General features: G+C 43.5%; 1 protein-coding gene across 1 annotated transcript in view; it reads right to left on the minus strand.

The window, feature by feature from the left end:
• The window catches only part of ccnt1 (cyclin T1), a 31,753-nt gene that overhangs the window by 10,198 nt on the left and 816 nt on the right, over positions 1-20,739 (minus strand). Inside the window, exons 2-8 of the mRNA XM_056298999.1 lie at positions 18,067-18,244; positions 17,258-17,339; positions 16,935-17,063; positions 16,242-16,302; positions 15,465-15,527; positions 8,715-8,760; positions 8,359-8,522 (exon numbers count right to left, since the gene is read on the minus strand). Coding sequence (XP_056154974.1) covers positions 8,359-8,522; positions 8,715-8,760; positions 15,465-15,527; positions 16,242-16,302; positions 16,935-17,063; positions 17,258-17,339; positions 18,067-18,244 — 723 coding nt within the window. The remainder of the gene's footprint in view (positions 1-8,358; positions 8,523-8,714; positions 8,761-15,464; positions 15,528-16,241; positions 16,303-16,934; positions 17,064-17,257; positions 17,340-18,066; positions 18,245-20,739) is intronic.

A 20,739-nucleotide genomic window follows, 5' to 3' on the forward strand; every position in this document is an offset into this window, starting at 1 on the left:
AGCGAACCCTAGTTATATGAACAACGACAAAATGGCTGAGAGGGTTATTGCATTGTGACATCATCCACAATAACTCGCTGGAAAAAAGAAAAACGATGGAGGTGCATTCCCCGTGCCAATCCCGGACAATATGACCCCCTGTGGTCATATGTCCTCCCACCGACCCCGTATTGGCACGCCCACCGGAAGCGCTATTCCTCTTTGTAAGTCGAACCATCTCCAACTAAATGAGCACCACACCTGTGTCCCGGGTAGGAGGAGAACGGCTCTATTCTCAGCCATTTTGTCATTGTTCATATAACTAGGGTTCGCTTCGCGAACCCAAAGTTACATTTCACGTACTCCAAAATGGCTGAGAGGGTTATTGCATTGAACAACGACAGGATTCGTGCCTCCGTTCCCTAGCCGTCCAATGAACCCTTCAAACCCCTGGTGGGAAGGGGTACGCGTTCTGATGAGAGCATCCTAAGAGGCCTGCTCCAGAACAGCGTCGGCAACCGACCGCACCTTAACGTGCTGGTAATAATGCCGTAAGAAAGTGGTCTCACCACTCCAAATCGCCGCCTGGCGGATGACCTCCCAGTCGATACCTGACAACAAAGCTATCGACGTAGCAGTCCCTCGGGTAGAATGCGCCTTCAGCTTAGGAGCTGTTTTACCCGCTTTGGTATACGCCTCCGTAATACCATCCACCAGCCAGTGTGCTAGCCTCTGGGTGGAAAGGGCATAACCTGGTTTGCTCACGCTGTAGGTCAACAGCAGCCTGTCAGACCTACGAATACCTGCTGTGCCCCGCATGTAAATGCGTAAAGCCCGTACAGGACACGAGAGGTGCAAGCGTTTCTCATCCCTAGTCACCGGTGACGGATGAAACGCGTGTATCACCACCGGGGCACTACTCGTCAGGACAGACACAGTTTTGGGCATGAAGCTGGGGTCTGTAAAGAGCGTGACCATCAGATCACCAGAAAACACCATCCCCTTGATGGTGAGTGCAGTGAGCTCACAACCCCTCGCTGCGGTGGTAAGTGCCAAGAGCACAGCCAGCTTAGCCGAGACATAACACATGTCTGCCGTAGACATGGGTTCAAAGGGATCTTTCTCTAGTGCGTGCAGAACAAGGGAAGCATCCCAAATTTCAGCTCTCGTAAGCTCCTTAGCTGAGGGCTTCTTAGCACCCAACAGGTACTGCGTCATGAGCGGGTGCGTGAAAACCGTGCTACCCTCGATCTTCCCCCCAGAAGAACGTAAGAGCCAATACACAGACTTTGACCGAGGAGAAAGACCATAGTCTATCACTCCTACAGACCTCCACAAAAGTCAGTATAGGGCCAATCCCTACTGACAAAGGGTCCATGTCACGTTCAGCGCAAAATTGGTCAAATCGATTCCACTACCCCTGGTACCTGGAATACGTGGAGTCTTCACGCGCCGCTAAGATGACACGAATCACTTGCGCACTAAGTCCTATAGCTAAGAGCCTGGCTTTGTAAGCATCCACACCGCTAATCGGGAGCCTCCTATCCAGGGGCCCTCCCGTAGCAGCCCTCCTGCTTGCGTGAGCGCGTGCGCCCACTCCGGGACGTCGAACCGCTCGCCTACTATCCAGGGCACTATTCGCGGAAACCACGGGGTGCTCGGTTCGTACGGGGCCACGAGAACTAACCGACCCCCTGTGCGCTCGAACTTGACCACCAGGTCTAGGAGGCACCTGCGCGGGGGGAATGCGTAAAGCATCTCCTCGGGCCATGGATCTAGTCCAAGCGTGTTGACCCCCAACGGCGCTAGGTCGGACGGGAGCATCGAGTACCAACGAGAGCACTTGTAATTGAGTTTCGATGCGAACAGATCCACTTGAGCTACCCCGAACCTCTCCCAGATCATAGCCACTATGGCTGGGTTGAGGCTCCAATTGTCCGCATGCGGGCCGCCTCTCGAGAGGATGTCCACTGCTTTGTTGTCCTTCCCAGGAACATGAAGCGCCCTGATTGATAGCGCGTTGCTGTTGACCCAAATCCAAATTTGCATGGCCAACTCTCTGCAACGCTTGGACTTCATACCGCCTTGGCGGTTGATGTAGGCCTTGGCCGTCATGCTGTTTGTCATTATCAGTATGTGACGGCCTACGAGATCCTGAGCGAAATGCTGGATAGCCAGCCAAATCGTCTCCGTCTCGCGCGCGTTGATGTGGACCTTCTCCCCAGACGGCCACACTCCTCGCGCTGTTTTGTAGCCAAGGATGGCCCCCCCAACCCGAGAGGGACGCATCCGTATAAATCGTTACCTCGGGTCCCCTGGGGCCCATAGGGACCCCAGACATGTCCACGCAGGCTCTGTTCCAGTGGTCTAGGTCCTGCGCTACCACGCGCGGGACCAGGATAAGATGGTTGTTGTACCGGCGTTCGTTGCCGTATTTCAAGAAGTGAACTGCGAACCACAATTGCAGTCTCCTCATGAACAACAGACCTAAAGGAACAACTTGGTGAGCCGATGCCAGAAGGCCCAGCAGCCTCCTGATCATCCGATAAGTGACATATGTCCCCGGGACGAAATGTGCTAACGTGGTCCTGGTGGAATGCCATCTCTCTTGCGTAAGGGTTGCGCACATGGATACCGTATCCAAACTCAGACCCAGATACGTTGCCTGGCACGAAGGCCATGGCGCGCTCTTCTTTATGTTGATAGTGAAACCCATGTACTCCATGAATCCATCAACTCCTGAGTATGGAGTATTGCTTGTTCCGGCGACCGGGCCAACACCAACAGGTCGTCTAGGAACCATGCCAAGCGCATACCTTTGCGCATCAACACTCCGAGCGCTGCTTTCACACACCTTGTGAATGTCAGAGGAGAGAGGCGATATCCGAACGGGAGGCATGTGTACTGGTAACACTGACCCCGGTAACAGAACCGAAGATACTTTCTGTGTCTTTCCGCAATCGGACAATGATAGAAAGCATCTTTTAGGTCGACCGAAGTTAGCCAATCGGACTGCGTCACCATTGACAGCAGAACCGGTGTGCGTAGCATTTTGAAACTGACCTTCTCTACATACTTCTTGAAGGGTTTCAAATCTAGGATTGGGCGCATGCCCCCATCCTTCTTCGGGACCAGAAAGTAACGGCTGTAAAACCCGTCTTCTCTTTCTAGGGGAGGAACCACCGTGATTGCCCCTTTCGAGAGTAACTCTGTGAGTTCGTTGTCTAGGATTTGTGCTTCGGCCACCGACCCTGGTTCCGTATGCACTATTCCCAAGTACGGGGGTACAATACCGTTCTCGAAAAGGATTTGGTGTCTGTGGGCTATCTGATCCAAAACAGAAGCCGACGGGACCAATTCCTTCCACCTGTGTAACATGCGTGACAGAGGTCTCGTTGCCTCCTGTACCTTGCTGTTCAGGTAGCGCGCGTAAGTTGCGCGTAAAGGGTCTGGGGAAGCCCCGCCCGCCATGCCCTGCATCCATGGGGGGGGGCTTCGTCCTTGTAAAGGAGACCCAGATGGGGGAATTGGCGTTTTGAACCTTTCCAAATTACCATTTGACCCATCAGAGAGACTAAACATTGTCGCATCATAGTCCCCTCCCAGGGGCTCATTTGCGCTCATGTCATTATTATCCAATATTTCCAGCAGGGATGTTATTACATTGTTATCATAATCTTTACCTAAAGATTCAGACAGACAATCAGACTTGCGTTTCAAACCTTTTAAAACGCAATCACCATCATCAACAACATAAAAACTTTTATTCACATTCACAACCTTTGGAATAGAACACCCACCGTAGGACAGGAGTGCAGACAAGTTTATGTATTTGGAACCCATACAGGAGTTTACGTGATAGGTCAGGTAGATGCAGGTGCAAGAGGAGATGAGAGTTCAGTGCACAAAAAAAAAATGTACAGCCATTTCTTTTTCTTTCTTTTTTTTTGCTTGTGGGGTAATGGTGGCCACCAGTGACTGGCAGAAAAAAATGGTTGCAAAATTAAAAAGTTAAGTCGCACTGGCGACCACTTTAGTCGCCATCTGGAAACCCTGATAGTGCTTGGTAAATTAATTGAGACAGAAAATGACCCGCCATGCTGTACAGGTTGTGAAGCACACAATTTAAGGGCAACTAATTGTAGGTTAAGGCAAAAAGGTAGTTTTTTTTTTACATTTTCCCCCTTTTCTCCCCAATTGTACTTGGCCAATTACCTCACTCTTCCAAGCCATCCCGGTCACTGCTCCACCCCCTCTGCTGATCCGGGGAGAGCTGCAGACTACTACATGCCTCCTCCGATACATTTGGAGTCGCCAGCCACTTCTTTTCACCTGACAGTGAGGAGTTTCGCCAGGGGGATGTAGCGTGTGGGAGGATCACACTATTGCACCCCGACTGACCAGAGGAGGTGCTAGTGCTGCCACCAGGACACATACGCACATCTGGCTTCCCACCTGCAGACATGGCCAATTGTGTCTGTGGGGACGCCCGACCAAGCCAGAGGTAACATGGGGATTTGAACCGGCGATACTGGTGTTGGTAGGCAATGGAACAGACCGCTACGCCACTCAGACGCCCCTAAAAATATGAGTTTTAAGTTTGGATTTAAAGAACTCAAGAGACTCTGATTGTCTGATGGCAGCAGGCAATTTATTCCCTAAGAATGGGGCCCGATAGGACAAGGCTCTGCCACCAGCTGACTTCTTTTTAACTTTGGGTACACACAGGAGCCCAGTATTTTAGAGCGGAGAGCTTGAGATGGAATGTACGGTTTATGGAGATCAGACAGGTATGATGGGGCAAGCCAATTTAGGATTTTATAAGTCCATGGAAGCACCTTGAAGTCTGATCTAACATGAATAGGAAACCAATGAAGGGAGACAAGAATTTGTGTAATATGGTCAAATTTTCTAGTTTTAGCTGGGATTCTAGCTGCAGCATTTTGAACCATCTGAGGACTTTGAGTACTAGCATGTGGCAGACCTGAAAACAGAACATTACAGTAATCAAGTCTGGATGAAACAAATGCATGTATTAGAGTCTTTGTGTCAGCCATAGACAGGAAATACTGAACTTTAGCTATGTTACGCAAGTGAAAGAAGGCAGTCTTGGTGATTTCTTTAATGTTCTTTTCAAAGGAAAGACTGGGATCAAACATAACACCAAGATTTTTGGCTGTCACGCTTTGTGAAATCACAGAGTTGTCTATTATTATTGTTAGTTGATCAAATTGGTGTTTCTGTCTAGCAGGGCCAATGACCAGCATCTCAATTTATCCGAATTTAAAAGCAGAAAATTTAGTGACATCCGATTTTTTACAGCAGCCAAGCCCATCCATCCATCCATCCATGCATCCATCCATCCAGCCATTATCCAAACCGCTTATCCTGCTCTCAGGGTCACGGGGATGCTGGAGCTTATCCCAGCAGTCATTGGGTGGCAGGCGAGGAGACACCTTGGACCGCCGCCAGGCCATCACAGGGCAGGCCTCTAAATTAATCATTTGAGTATGATCATCAGTTCTTATAGGCACATAAAGCTGAGTATCATCCGCGATACTGGCTGTATATAATTTGGCCAAGAGGTGAAATATAAAGAGAGAAAAGTAGAGGGCCAAGAACCGAGCCTTGGGGTATGCTATATTTGATGTAATATTATTGGGGCAGACACAATTTGTTCTTCCAGATAAATAGGACCTAATCCAAGAGAGAGCTAAGCCAGAGACACCAAAATTACAATTTATTCTTGTTAATAATATACAGTGAGCAATGGTGTCAAAGGCTGCGCTGAGGTCCAGCTGTAGAAGCAGAGGTGGTATCAGAGTCCATAGCTAAAAGATCATTCACCACTCTAGTCAGAGCAGTTTCAGTGGAGTGACAGGCCCTGACAGTCGATTAAAAAGGTTCATATCGATAGTTTTCTTCTATATGGGTTGAACGTTGTTGATACACAACTCTCTCTAGTACTTTAAAAAAGAACGGAAGATTAGAGACGGGTCACTAGTTATTAAGAGACCCTGGACTGAGGTGCGGTTTCCTAAGGTTTGACCACAGCGGCCTTAAAACTGCTGGGGACAGTGCCAGTAGTAACTGATAAATTAATAAAGCATTGTAGGTCCCAGGAAAGGCTAGACAGAGGTCTTTAAAACGTTTTGCTGGTAAAGGGTCAAGTAGGCAAGTAGTTGGTTTAGAAGCTGACATGAGCTTAGTCAAAGTATCAAGAAAAATAGTCTCAAAAGCTGTAATAACAGTGATTATCGGTGACTCATTCTATAGTTAATTTGATAAGACAGGATATGCAGGAGTAGCTGGAGTTGAAGAACTAATTTTGTTTATGATCTCATCAACCTTATTGCAGAAAAAGTCTTGAAACTCATGGGCCGTGAATGGTGCACAGCTAAGACTGCTGCTTTTTAGCAAATTTAGCTACAGTGTTAAAGAGAAATCTGGGATTATGTTTATTAATATCAAGCGAGAGAGATACGTTGCATTTGAAGCAGCTAAAGCATGCCTGTATTTCAATAAAAACTCATGCAAAGATGGGTAAAAATTTTGATTTCGCCATTTACGTTCCAGTCTCCTGCAGGCCCGCTTAAGAGCATGTGTCTCGTCATTAAAGCAGGGTATAAGGCCTCTTTAGTCGCATAGCTCTGTTAGTGAGAGGTGCAATGGAATCTAGGAGACTAGAAAGGGCCACATTTAAGTCACAAGTTAAATTTTCAACAGAGTCGGTCTCTACAGTGAAAAGGAGCCAAGACTTCAGGCAGCTGCTGGCCAAATGCAGCTATAGTGGATGGACAAATGTGGCGAGTGGCAACTACATCTGAGCCGACATTAACAGGAGAGGTCAATAACGCTTCAAATTTAATGACAAAATTATGTGACACAGCAGATGTGGTTGGCAAGACAGTCAGATCAGAAACAGCTATCCCTTTGGATAAAACCAAATCAAGAGTGTTACCACTGCAATGAGTCAAGACTTGAACAATCTGAGCAAACCCAAAAGTATCAACAAGTGCCAGAAAGGCTTTACTTAGAGGATCAGCAGCCTTATTCAGATGAATATTGAAATCACCAAGAATTTGAATCTCATCAGAATGAGCAACAAGACCTGAGACAAATTCTCCAAATTCTTCAAGAAATAGTGAGTAAGGGCTATTTTCTAATTTTTATTGGCACTGGCGCCAAGTGTTCAAATATAATGGTGCCCATAGGAAATGCATCAAGTCAGCCACAAAAGGAAGAGAACAAGGAAGTTTCATGTCAAATGCAGGAAAGAAAGTGACACACTAATACACAAAGCTAAATATTATCTAAAATTTAATTAGGTTCAATTAAATGGTTTGATGTGGACTGATATGTAGCTCAATATTCATCATGGCAGATGATAATTGATCAGTCGTCTTCCTGAAAAATACGCAAACTACTGCTGGGTAATCTTACCAACTTTATACCAAAATCTGCAGCCATTGGAAATTCTGATCTACATGTGAATGCTTTCTGCTTGTTCAGGATCACATCTGTTTTGAACAGAATGCTGGGATTTGCAGTGTGAAAAACTACGAAAGAAATTAGGATAACCACTTTAACAGCTGTGCTTCCTTTTAATTATAAAAAATGCATGACTGATGTCCTGCTATTGGCAGGAAATTTATATATTGCTATTTTTTTGGTAAAGTTCACTGTATATATATGGTCAATATATTTTATGATGTTAACCCAGCCACTGAGGTTGCACAAACCAGTGCATTCTTAGTGCCGGTCACAAGCCCAGGTAATGGGGAGGGTTGCATCAGGAAGGGCATCCGGTGTAAAACCTTTGCCAAATCAAATATGCAGATCATACATCAGATTTCCATACCAGATCGGTCTAGGCTCAGGTTACCAACGACCGCCACTGGTCCTGTTGGCCAGCAGGGTACTGATGGAAACTATGATACTGTTGGGAGAAGGAGAGGGGGAAGACATGTCCAGAGGCAGCAGGAGAGGAGGAAGGTTAAGAGTGTGGAGGTGAGAGTCGGAACTATGAATGTTGGCACTGACTGGTAAAGGGAGAGAGCTGGCTGATATGATGGAGAGAAGGAAGGTAGTAGTAGATATTCTATGATGTTAAAATGAGTATTCCAGAGCTTAAAAGTATCACGGCGTAGTAATTTTAGTGTAACATTGCAGGGAGATGACCAAGGTCCGAAACCTCAAATACAAAATTGAGATTGCTTCTGCTTTTGAAATATTTTTTGTTTCTTCCTCAAAAATGATAAGATTGAGAAAAGAACACCATTCGATAAGCAGAGTCATAAATCAATAAAAAGGACACCCCTGCCCTTCACAAAACAAAAAAACCCAAAAACAAAACATCAGGACAATAAAGACACATACCATCTAGCAGTTCAAGAGTGACTGTGGGATCCACATACTCCCACCAGTGCTTGCTATCTGTGGAGACGGGGATCTCCCAGTTGGACCATTTGCAGGCCAGATGAATGCAAACACAAGCCACAATCGGTGGACTATACTGCAGACAGAATGTAGTCAAGTGCAGACTACAAGACACATTTGGTCCCAGGTTGCCACATGAAAGGAAAGAGGAAAAAGAGAGAAGACTTGTTAACAGTGTCCAAGGACCATAAACACAAAAATATGTGAGACTAATGAATGATTTAACAAATGAATATTGTGCTGTTTTTAATAAGAAGCTACAATAATCAGATTTTTTCAGAGGAATATTAACAAACCTGTTGGTGGCCATAAAGTATGATGTTTGGGCCAAATCCTTACTTGCTGAAACAAATAAGTACACAAATTGTCAATTATCTATAATAAAGATATGGAAACAACTGAATTTCTAATCAAATTTGTCATTTTTGATTTACATGCCAACAGTGCAGTTTACAACTCAATATAATCAGTATGCTTAAACTAAAATATAATTCCTGTACTATCAGAAACCAGGGAGAAACGTTCATCTCAACTCTGTTGAGACTGAAGAGGTCACTTAGATGAGTGATGAAACGTTTCTCTCTCAATAAATGTTGTGTCCAGATGAACTGATTCAACTTTCTGTGATTTTCTTACCTGGGTTATTGAGCATGCATAGAGACAAAAGAAAATGCAGTGAGTGGTGACATGTTGCTGTTGCGGTTAATGCAGTGAGTGCGATAGACAGGACAGTACCAGAAATTAAAGAAACGTCAGATCTAACAAAAGAGGCAAAAAAAAAAAAAAGAATTGCATCCGTTAGAGTGTGTCTGCTACTGGTGGGGGAAACAAATGTGTGTGGCAGCCACCGCGGTGTCTCCAGTGCGCTCTATGTGCACTGACAGCACAGTAGTGTTCACTGCAGTGATTTTACACACAAAAACTATATGAAAACTAAAATTGCACTCTGTGATATATGCACAATATTAGAAGATATTATTAAAAACGAATGATGTTCTGTTCTGCAATTATTTAATGCTATTTGATGTAATCTTGAATTTCTACAACCAATGATCATTTCATCAGTTAGTTACCATACAGTCCAGCCCTCTCCTCTGTGCTCCAGAGATGACGGAAAGACAGCACTGATGAAATATTGTAGGAATTTGATTTGAGATTTTAGTCCAATCAATCAATCAGACTTAATTTGTAAAGCACTTTTCATACAAGCAAATGTAACACAAAGTGCTTCACACAATAACACAATAAAATCTCCCCCCCCTCACAAAAAAAACCCCCAAAGGTCAGGTCAAAAAAAATAAAAAATAAAAAACAAATTTTATAAAAGTACAGACAAAATTAAAACGGAGTTAGTAAAGTAAATAAAAGTGCCATAAAAACCGATTAATTAAAAGTAACAACAATCGACAATCAGAGCAGAATATATAAAAATAGCAAAATACAGAAAACACACTGACACACACATCAAGAACTTAGCCATAGGCTGTTTTGAAAAGTAAGGTTTTTAACCTGCTTTAAATGTATCTAGTGTGGGGGCCTCTCTGGTTGGCCTATATCTTTTACAATTGAAAGGTGCTTATGGAATAGTTACGGCTCACTAGCACAAGCACAAATAACACTGCTGGTTTGAATGTTTATGATAAAGTGGACCCATGAGTAACGGGTGATATGAAGTGAAATTAAATGTGAGAGGAATCATACATTTAATTTCAACAATCTGGCTTCACCACCTCACCAACTGCATCACCAATTTCCTGTCTCCCAAAAGTTTGTACGCACTGGTCAGTTTTCGCATAGGTAAGCAAATTCTCCTGTTTTGTTTGTTTTTATAGATCCTAACTTTTGCGTGGGAAGTGACGTACGCCTTGCCTCGTTCAGGCGCCATTATGTGCTTACGCAGCGGTTATAAATGAGGCCCCAGGTGAGCCTCTCTTCCTCCACTTGCTTTAGAAAACTAACAAGAATATGGTGTGAATTTACAGTTGAAACGGGGCAAGAATAAGAGTTAGCAGTTTCAAAAGTCTTAGTCTCCAGATGGGGTGCGCTCTTTTGGTTGTATGGTTATACTGTGGCTTAGCAAGAAAAAAGCTGCAACTTGGAATCAAACAATAGGACTCTAGTCTACTTGAGTACACTGCAGAGTCCTGGCCTGACGGTCACTTAGGTGAGTGATGAAAATTTTTTCTCAATCAACGTTTCTCTCAATAAACGTTATTTCCAGATGAACTGATTCAACTTTCTGTGATATTACACTTTAGTTGCTGCTTCAAAAGAAAATGCTAGCAATCTGCTCAACCACCAGCAAAAACCCAACTGTTTGACAGAATATTGTGATTGTATGTGGAAAGACCCCAAGTGAGCAACAATGACATGGCTAAGAGGCAAACGTTAATCATACGACAAATTCGGTTCAGTTTCTTTTTCCCCTTTTTTCCTCTCCAATTGTACCTGGACAATCACCCTGCTCTCTAAGTCGTCCCGATCTCTGCTCCACCCCCTCTGCCAATCTGGGGACAGCTGCAGATTACCACATACCTCCTCCAATATATGTGGAGTCGTCAGCCGCTTCTTTTCACCTGACAGTAAGGAGTTTCACTGGGGGGACGTAGTGCATGGGAGTATCACACTATTCCCCTCAGTTCTCACTCCCCCCTGAACAGGCGCCCTGACTGACCAGAGGAGGCGCTAGTGCAGTGACCAGGACACATACCCACATCCAGCTTCCCATCTGCAGACACGGCCAATTGTGTTGGCAGGGACGCCCGACCAAGCCGGAGGTAACATGGGAATTCGAACAGGCGTGCCCCGTGTTGGTAGTCAACGGAATAGACCGCTAATGCTACCCGGACGCCCATAGTTTACAGAGTTTCTTCTTTTGCAGACCCCCTTCGTGAAAACACAAAATCTAGATAACAAAAACTCAATTTAGCATCGACTAATCATTATTAAATATAAATATAAATTCTAGTCATTCCATTTAATTACAACCAGTCATGAAGGAAACCTTTAACCTTTTGTTTTTACTAAAGTGTCGGTTTAAAAAAAAAAATTTATTAAGGGAGTCAGTTGAATCAGTCATCTAGACACAACGTTTATTGAGAGAAACATTTCATAGCTCATCTAAGTGACTTATTCAGTCTCAACTGACTGCAGGTATCCCACTCTTATAAAAAATACAGTAGCATAACGACCAAAACCAACGATCGGTTTCATATGCAAACTGCCGGGACCATTAACTAGAGTTACAATGACCACATGTACTATTCACAGAGGATTGCAGAATATCTGCAATCACAGCATTGTAAGATGGAAACTTGTATGTACTCTTAGCCCCCCCTTGGTTCACAGATGGCCGTTCCCTCTTCACATAGATGGCCTCTTTGACTCCACATTCAAACCAGGATTCCTCACTATCAAGAATGTGCACATCCTCATCCTTGAAAGAGTGACCACTGGCCTGTAGATGGGTAGTCTGTGGAGTCCTGGCCTGATGCGTTAGCTCTTCTGTGTTGTGCCATCCTCTTGGCCAGCGTCTGTTTGGTTTCCTCAATGTACAAATCACGGCAATCCTTCCGGCACTTAACAGCACACAATATATTGCTCCGGTTGTGCCAGGGGACCCCATCCTTGGGGTGGACCCATTTCTGGTGCAGCGTGTTTTGGGGTTTGAGAGCAACTGAGATGCGGTGTTTGGAAAATACACGCCTCAGCTTTTCTGACACTCCTGCCACATACAGAATCACCACTGTGATTCTGGTGCACTGTTTGAGCATCTTACTGGCTTTGACAAACACTAAGTTAGGATAACCACACTTAACCAGGGCCTGTTTAATGTGGGATTTCTCCCCTTCCCCGGCCGCTGTGTCAGTGGGGACGTTGTCAGCTCGGTAGTACAGCGTCCTGATGTCTCCTAGCTTGTGTTCCAGTGGATGATGAGAATCAAACCGTAAGTACTAATCAGTATGTGTTGTTTTATGGTAAACATTAACAATCAAATGTCCCCCATCACTAACTGCAATTTCACAGTCCAACATGTCATTTTTCACATCCTCCCTGGTGAACTTGATGTGGTTGTCCACGGAGTTAATGTGGGTGAAATGTGGTACGTCCTGAGATTTAACTTTAACCTGGGTGTCATCCACAAATCTGAACCAATGGCTAGGTGATGTTCCTGGATAGGACATCAGAGCCTTCTTTTCCACTTCCTCCATATACAAGTTCACCAAGATACAGTGCTGCTTGAAAGTTTGTGAACCCTCCAGACAGGGTCACTGTTTTTGTAAAAAACATTAAAATAAGCTTATTACACATACATCCAAATCCCAATTTGTAAAGCACACCTTCCAAATAATGGACACACACACAAAAAGCGATACATTTTTATTATTTAATTCAACAAAGGTGGTTTATTTCACAAAAACTGAAAATGTAACATGTGCAAAAGTATGTGAACCCTTGTATTAGTAGCTTGTGGCTCCTCCTTTTGCAGCCATTACTTCAACCAAACGTCTTCTGTAACCACTAACCAGTCACTCGCATCTGCTTATAGGGATTTTTGCCCACTCCTCCTTGCAGAACTCAGCCAGTTGAGAGAGGTTGGAGGGACATCTGGTATGTACCAACCTCTTCAGGTCTTGCCACAACATTTCAATTGGATTAAGGTCCGGACTTTGACTGGGCCAATCCAGAGTACGAATCCTCTTTCTCTGAAGCCATGCCTTTGTAGTTTTGCTGGAATGCTTTGGGTCATTGTCTTGTTGCACAATCCATTTTTGTCCCAGCTTCAACTCCCTGACTGATGGCAGGAGATTCTGGTCAAGAATTTGTTGATATGCCGGAGAATTCATGGTTCCTTGGATAATATGGAGTCGTCCAGGTCCAGAAGCAGAAAAGCAGCCCGACCTTCACATTTCCACCACCATGCTTCACTGTTGGGAGGAGGTTCTTTTCTTCATATGCAGTGTTGGCTTTTCTCCAAAAATGTTGGTTTTGATTGTGACCAAATAATTCTATTTTGGACTCATCTGTCCAGAGAATGGACTTCCAGAAGGCCTCTGGTTTGTCCAAGCGCTCTCTGGCAAAGTTGAAATGGGCAGCTTTGTTCTTTTTTGAGAGCAGAGGCTTCCTTCTAGCAACCCTCCCATGAATGTCATGGCGATTCAATTTTCGTCTGATTGTAGACGCATGCACATTTGTCCCAGATGCTATCAGAGAGGTCTCCAACTCTCTAGAGGTGATGTGTGGGTTGGCCTTTACCTGATGTATTATTTTTCTGGTGCTTCTGGGTGATAGTTTTGATGGGCGTCCACTTCTAGGCAGAGTTGCTGTCATGTTGAAGGCCGTCCATTTGTAAATTATATGTCTTACAGTGGATGGATGGAGCTGGAATCTTTTGGAGATGGTCTTATAGCCCTCCCCAGACTGATGGGCTGTCACGACCCTCTTCTTCATGTCCTCGGATATCACCTTTGCTCTCGGCATTGTTGATTTGTATGGGACCACAGTGGTTTGGTTGGTTTCCTCTCTCTTTTAATCCGTGCAGGCCAAACCCTTTCCCAAAGATGTCTCATTTCATTGGTCTGCTTAAATGATTAATTAAGCACCCAAATGTGTTTCACCCAAGTCTGTTACCTGCTTGACTTAACCAATGCAGCTGGGGGTTCACTTACTTTTGCACATACCCTAATTCCATGTTTCATGTAGTTTTTGGGCTACTAAAACAAGTTCCACTAAACAAGTAGATGCAATTGATAAACATATATCTGAAATTTCATATATAAAAACTGGTGATGATAAAATAAGAAAATCATGGTAAAACAACAGAAACATCTAAACTGCTCAAGGGGCTCACATACTTTCAAGCAGCACCGTATGCGAAACTAGGGAACCCATAGCACACCCGTGCTTCTGCCTGTAGTACTGCCCCCTGTATGTGAAGTATGTGGCCTGAAGACACAGCTTCAGGCAAACACACTTGGTCAGTGCTAAGTGTGGTCCTATTGCTAAAGCTGGGGTCATCCTGTAATTTCAAATGGACTACCTCTACTGCCTCATCAAAAAGAACGCATGAGAAGAGAGACGTAACATCACAAGAGACCATTGTCTTGATGCATGCTCAATAATCCAGGTAAGAAAATCAAAGAAGGTTGAATCAATTCATCCGGTTACAACGTTTAATGACAGAAACCTTCTTTGATAAGAGATCATTGTTTCATCAGATTACTTAGCATGCATAAAGACATTTATTAAGGGAGCTCCAACATGTTTCTTCTCATTCAGTTTACAAATTCTACATAAACAAAACTAATAATTTTGATCAATTCATATCTATCTCATTTCAACGGCATAAAAAAAGTCTATGCATGCTCAATAATCCAGGTAAGAAAATCAAAGAAAGTTAAATCAGTTCATCTGGACACAATGTTTGAGAAAAACGTTTCATCACTAATCTAAGCGGTGACCTCGTCAGTCTCAACTGACTGCAGATATCCCCCACCCTTACATACAATACAGTGGCATAATGACCGAAAATTATCAAGTTTCGTATGCGAACTGTCATGAGCATTAACTAGAGTTTCAATGGCAATGTGTAGTCTATGCCCACCTACAGGCCAATGGCCACTCTTTCAAGGATGAGAATGTGCACATCACTGATACAGAGGAACGCTGGTTTGAACGGGGAAGTCAAAGCGGCCATCTATGTGAAGAAGAAACCACCATGCCTGAACCGAGGGAGGACCGCAAGAGTACATCTGTCTCCATCTTACAATGCTGTGATTGCAACCATTCCCCAATCCTCTGTAAATAGTTCACATTGCCATTGAAACTCTAGTTAATGCTCACGGCAATTTGCATATGAAACCGATCGTTTTCGTTTGTTATGACACTGTATTGTTTATAAGGGTGGGGATACCTGCAGTCAGTTGAGACTGAAGAGGTTACTTAGATGAGTGATGGAACGTTTCTCTCAATAAACCTTGTGTCCAGTTGAACTGATTCAACTTTCTTTCTTTGGCATAACAAAAAGTTTGCGTTTTAACGCTTACCTCTGACAAGCTGAGTGCACTTGACAACATGGGTATGTGGGTGGTCAATGGTGATTTCAAAAGCTGCAATACAAGGGACAAGAAAGATAGAAGGGTCCATCAATAAAAAAGATGCAGACACTAGGCACGCACTGTACACTCATACTTCATCTCAAAAGTCCCTGAAATCCAGAAAATTTGTCTGTTCTGCATCTCAGACAAAACTAGCTGTTGTCAAGTGAAACGATATTGAATAAGTTGAATGAGGTCTTCATGTAACACCCTGGACAAAAATATTAAATGAAAAGTGAACAGTTTTGAGGGGCGAATATCAAAAACTTTTGCCATTAAATAAGTTTAAGCCATTTGCTGAGCCATGTGCTGCTGTCCAGCATTAAATTTTGCTGAAAAGCAGAAGCATAATTCAATTCAATTATTTGTAAATTAAGTCCAATGATATGTTTTACAAAATTCACCCCTGCAAACCTTCAAAGTATCGGCAGGCACTGAAAAATTATACTTGTAACAAATATAGTAATGACAAAATACTATGCTACACAAAAAACGATTTCCTCAAGCTAAATGGCTTAAAACAAAATGGGGAAAGGAGGGAGAAATGAAAATAATGTGCAGAACTTAAACTTAATAACATGACAGAGAAATAAGTAAGGGAAGGGCATTAACAAATGATTCAATAATGTGTATTTCCAGTGCTAATGCTCGCATGTGAATTTGCTGTGGCCAAGAGTGAAACACATCAACGTTATTTTTTGTAAGCATATCTCCATCCCAACTTACCCAGGGTCTGGAGTATAATGCTCTCAAGAATGACCAGGTCTTGGGCTTGTTGCAGGTAAGCCTGAGGTTGAGAGGACAGTCAGGTTACTCACTGGGAGGACTTTTTTCTTGTTCTCTCTTTCGAGCCTCATGTCTCACCTTGCCTCACACTGTGCTTATTACACCTCAAAAGGGTGACAATGGCCTCCTCAAAAGGGTGGTAATGGCCTCAAGCCACCCAAATTACTCCCCTAGTTCAAAATAATGGACCTTAGTCAAGTAAGCATTCTGTCAAGCAAACACATCCAATGGACAGTAAAGACAAGAGTGAGGAGCAGGCAAACCACAAGACCACAAAGCTTTAGAACTAGATATGGGTGACACAAGCTAAAGAGGGTATTGCCATTTACAAATCATTCATTTTGGGAGAAAGAAAGAAAGAGGGGATGTGAGAGTCATAATGTGAGCTCTGACAAAGATTGATAACTAAAGGTGTGGGCACCATTTTATCCAATCTTAAAGTGCTGCAACAAAAACCTACTGGTCAATCAATGTAACTTCTTGTCAAAAGACAAAATAATCATTGATGAACAATCTTAAAAGAACAGAACAATGACAGCCGTTGAAATTTTAACAGACCAAATAATACACACGAGACCTGACATTGCAATTATGAAATTTCTACACTCGTTGCACTATAAACCCAACACTTACATCACTGCGAACATCTGGTGACGGGTCCTGAGGATTGAGACATGCATGCGACACCTTGATAACATGTTCCAGCTTTCGGGGCTGCTCCTCGACCTTTGCAGCAAGGAAGAGTGTGGCAGGGGCAATGACCTAAAGGTGGAAGAAATAAACAAAGAAAGGCATTTTAAACACCGAAAATAAGAGCACGTGCAATGAGGTGAAAGTAGTAACAACACACTATTGTTTACATACTGTTGGTGTGTCAAAAGGCTTCCCGCACAACAAGTGTATTCTCCAAAGACGGCTATGTATAATGTATGCATTGCAGACAACAGGGTACTTACATTTCTATGAAACCGTGTGAATGACTGGACCATGTAGAATCGATGCATGTACACAATGGCAGTATTTATTGTCAGCTGAGACCTGGTAAACAGAGGTTAAGGACAATACCAAACCGATTACAAACATAAAACCTCGTTGGCACCGGCAATGGTTAGTAACATGTGGCTAGTGAAGGCAGTTTTTATTCAAATACTACACTACTAAGAAGACCCGACCTCTGGAGCACTTCCGCTGGCGAGATTAAAGATAGGATAAACACAAAGTTTACGCTGCAATCCAGCACATTTGTGAAAGAAAAAAAAACGCTCTCTTAACCGATCGTCAATAGAGGCGTTCAACTGCAAGCACCTTGTGCATAACGCGCTCTACAAAACTTTTGATTATGCTCAAAGCTAGTCAGTCGGCGCGACCACGTTTGGAGTAACAACACACATGAAATAACGCAGAATCTATCAACACAGCTACTGAAGAACTCATTTCGGATGCTAGCTGTGATGCTAACGTCCCGAAGGCCCACGTACAACACGACAGGCCTTCGTGCCCACTGCTTGTCGCTGACTGGGCTGAACGTAGCTAACATGCTAACGTTGTCAAAGCAGAAACAAGCCGTTCGACACACAACTCAATTCCACCGTCGAGTCACACATTTTGAATGGGTAGCGAATGTAAGCACCAGCGCATGTGAGGAAACCGACCAGGCAAATTGTATGTAAACATTCGGCTGTGCCGGCTTCTCGGGAGGCTAGACTCGGCAAGTAAGCTAACGTTGGCTAGGTGAGAGGCGAGTCGGCCCTTCGACAAAAGATACACATTGAGTCGCTGTCCCATGTCCTGCAGGAGGTTCGCGGCCTGTTGTCTGTAGGACAATTCCTTGTCGGGGTCAAGCCCAGCACGCCGAGATGGACTGTTCTCGATCTGCTGACGGGTGTAGTACCATTTGTTGTTGTTGTCGCTTGCAGAAAGAGAGGGGAACGAAGCCGCCATTACTGAGGAGGACGATAGTTTAAAAATTTTATGCGTCACAGGAACTTACGTCACGTGGGAGAAAACCGTAACGCTGCTCGCCTCAGTTCCACTAGTGACCGCCAGGACTCGTCCTATCTAATAAGCGGCTCTGAATGAATATTAATTTATTTATTATTTACCTATTACCTCTTGGCCACGTTTTCAGGAAATTTGGCATTCAATTTCCCTGCTACGCAAATGACACCCAGCTTTATCTATCCACCAACCCTACCTCCACTCTTTCGCCCACTTCCCTTTCTGACTGCTTACTATAAATGGAATCCTGGTTTTCTTACCACTTCCTCAAACTTAATTGTGATAAAACTGAGGTCCCCCTAATAGATACTAAATCTACTTTGGCTAAACCTGGTTGTTTATCTCTGACTATTGACAATTCTATAGTTTCTCCATCGCCGCAGGCTAAGAGTCTGGGTGTCATCTTGGACAGCATATTATCTTTTGAAGCTCACATCAACAGTGTTACTCGGTCTGCATACTTCCACCTACACAATATTAATTGTCTTCACCCGTCATTTACACCTAACAGCATCGCCATACTCATTCACACCCTGGTTACATCCCGTATTGACTACTGTAATTCTATCCTCTTTTGGTCTTCCCCTCAAGCGCCATCATAAACTTCAATTGGTCCAGAATTCAGCTGCACGTGTCATTACCAGAACTCCTTCCATAGATCATATCACTCCTGTTCTTCTGCAACTCCATTGGCTCCCTGTTGTATTGACTTCAAGATCTTGCTCCTCACCTTTAAGGCCCTTAATAACCTAGCTCTTTCATATCTTCCCGAACTCCTTCATATCCGCATGCCCTCCTGCACTCTCAGATCCTCTTCTGCTCTCCAACTCACTACACCATTGGCCCACTTGACTAGCCTGCAGTCATTCTACCTCCTGCCTATGGAACTCTCTCCCACAACACTGACTCTCTTTCAACGTTCAAATCCCATCTCAAAATGCACCTTTTCAAACTGGCATATTCAGTCTAATCCACGCTTCGTTCACTTTTGTGCAGATGATGATTTTATATTTATCCGTTGTATTAACTTTTTATTGTCTACCCTGCTTTGTTTTGATTCTATGCTGTCTGAAACAGTGCTGCTTGTTTTTTAACTGTGTTCTGTAAGGTGTATTTGAGTGCTCTGAAAGGCACCAACAAATAATAAAATGTATTATTATTATTATTATTAAATGGCCGAATAACGAATCATATCAAACTTTCTATTAACACACATCTTTGGTCATGTCATCGGTTTGCTCTGAGATATAAAGATAAACATATTCGCTTGGACACATCGCAACCCTGGGGTTCATCGAGTGTTTTAGTATTTCAGCATGCCAGGCAACACACCCAAGGTGACTAGTGATTGAAAAGCGTTCAAAGTCCACTAGCTGTTCCTCTTGGGCTACAACCACCTCTAGGCCCTTTCTGGCGGTGGCCGAAGAAACACAGAACACAAACACATTAAGAAAACACAAAAACATTAAGAGAAAAACAGGAAAACATTGAGAAACATTACAACATTGCAAAAACATTAAGAAACAAAAACTTCCTGAAAACAAAATAATTAAGAAAAACACAATAGCACTGAGAAAACAGAACAACATGCTGAAAACGAAATGTATTCTTGTTTTTACAATGTTTTGCATCTTTTTCATTTTCTATCAAGGATAATGTTGTATGAATAGCCGTTGCTAAAATCTACAAATCCATCATTATCTACAATGATCTCTATTTCTTTAGCCATTGTTCGAATCTAGATACATAATTGAGCTTTTTTGTTGTGTTTTTGCAACTTTTTTGTGTTTGGCACTTGTGGGCCACCGTACTTTCTGATCTGCTATGAATATAATGAACCAAGGCCAGTGAAAGCAAGGACTCAGGTACGGGTCTAGTGCAAAAGGTGTGATGATAACAGTGATGTCAGTTGTTAAATGTGCACTGTGTTCAGACGTATATTAAGCTATTTGGTCCATTGGTTTTATGTAATGTTTAAAAATAGAGGCAGTGATGAAAATCAAAATTCAGAGGAATCTGATTATATTGCATCATACATTGCATTGCATTGTATCTAATCACATTGTGTTATTACATTTCTCTTGTGCATGTTTGTGTTGCCCAGGCCGTATGGAGGGTATGACCTGTAAAACCTGCGTAGCCCATCCCATCCCATCCATCCATTCATCCATCCATCCATTATCCAAATTGATTATCCTGCTCAGGGTCGCGGGGATACTGGAGCCTATCCCAGAAGTCACACAATGAGCAAACCTGCCTGTGGCTCTCGACCAGATCTTCATACTTGGGTCTTTTCCTTTAATTCAACTAAAAAAAAAAAAGAATTCAACTTAATGTTTCTGCAAGCAGCATTATATCTTGCATGAGTGTGGTAACAGCAATAGTATCTGGGAACTTAGGCTGCTTCCTAGTCAAGCCTCAGCTACCAACTATCTTGCCA

Source organism: Lampris incognitus, chromosome 2 (assembly GCF_029633865.1).
Source record: "Lampris incognitus isolate fLamInc1 chromosome 2, fLamInc1.hap2, whole genome shotgun sequence".
Lineage (NCBI taxonomy): Eukaryota > Metazoa > Chordata > Actinopteri > Lampriformes > Lampridae > Lampris > Lampris incognitus.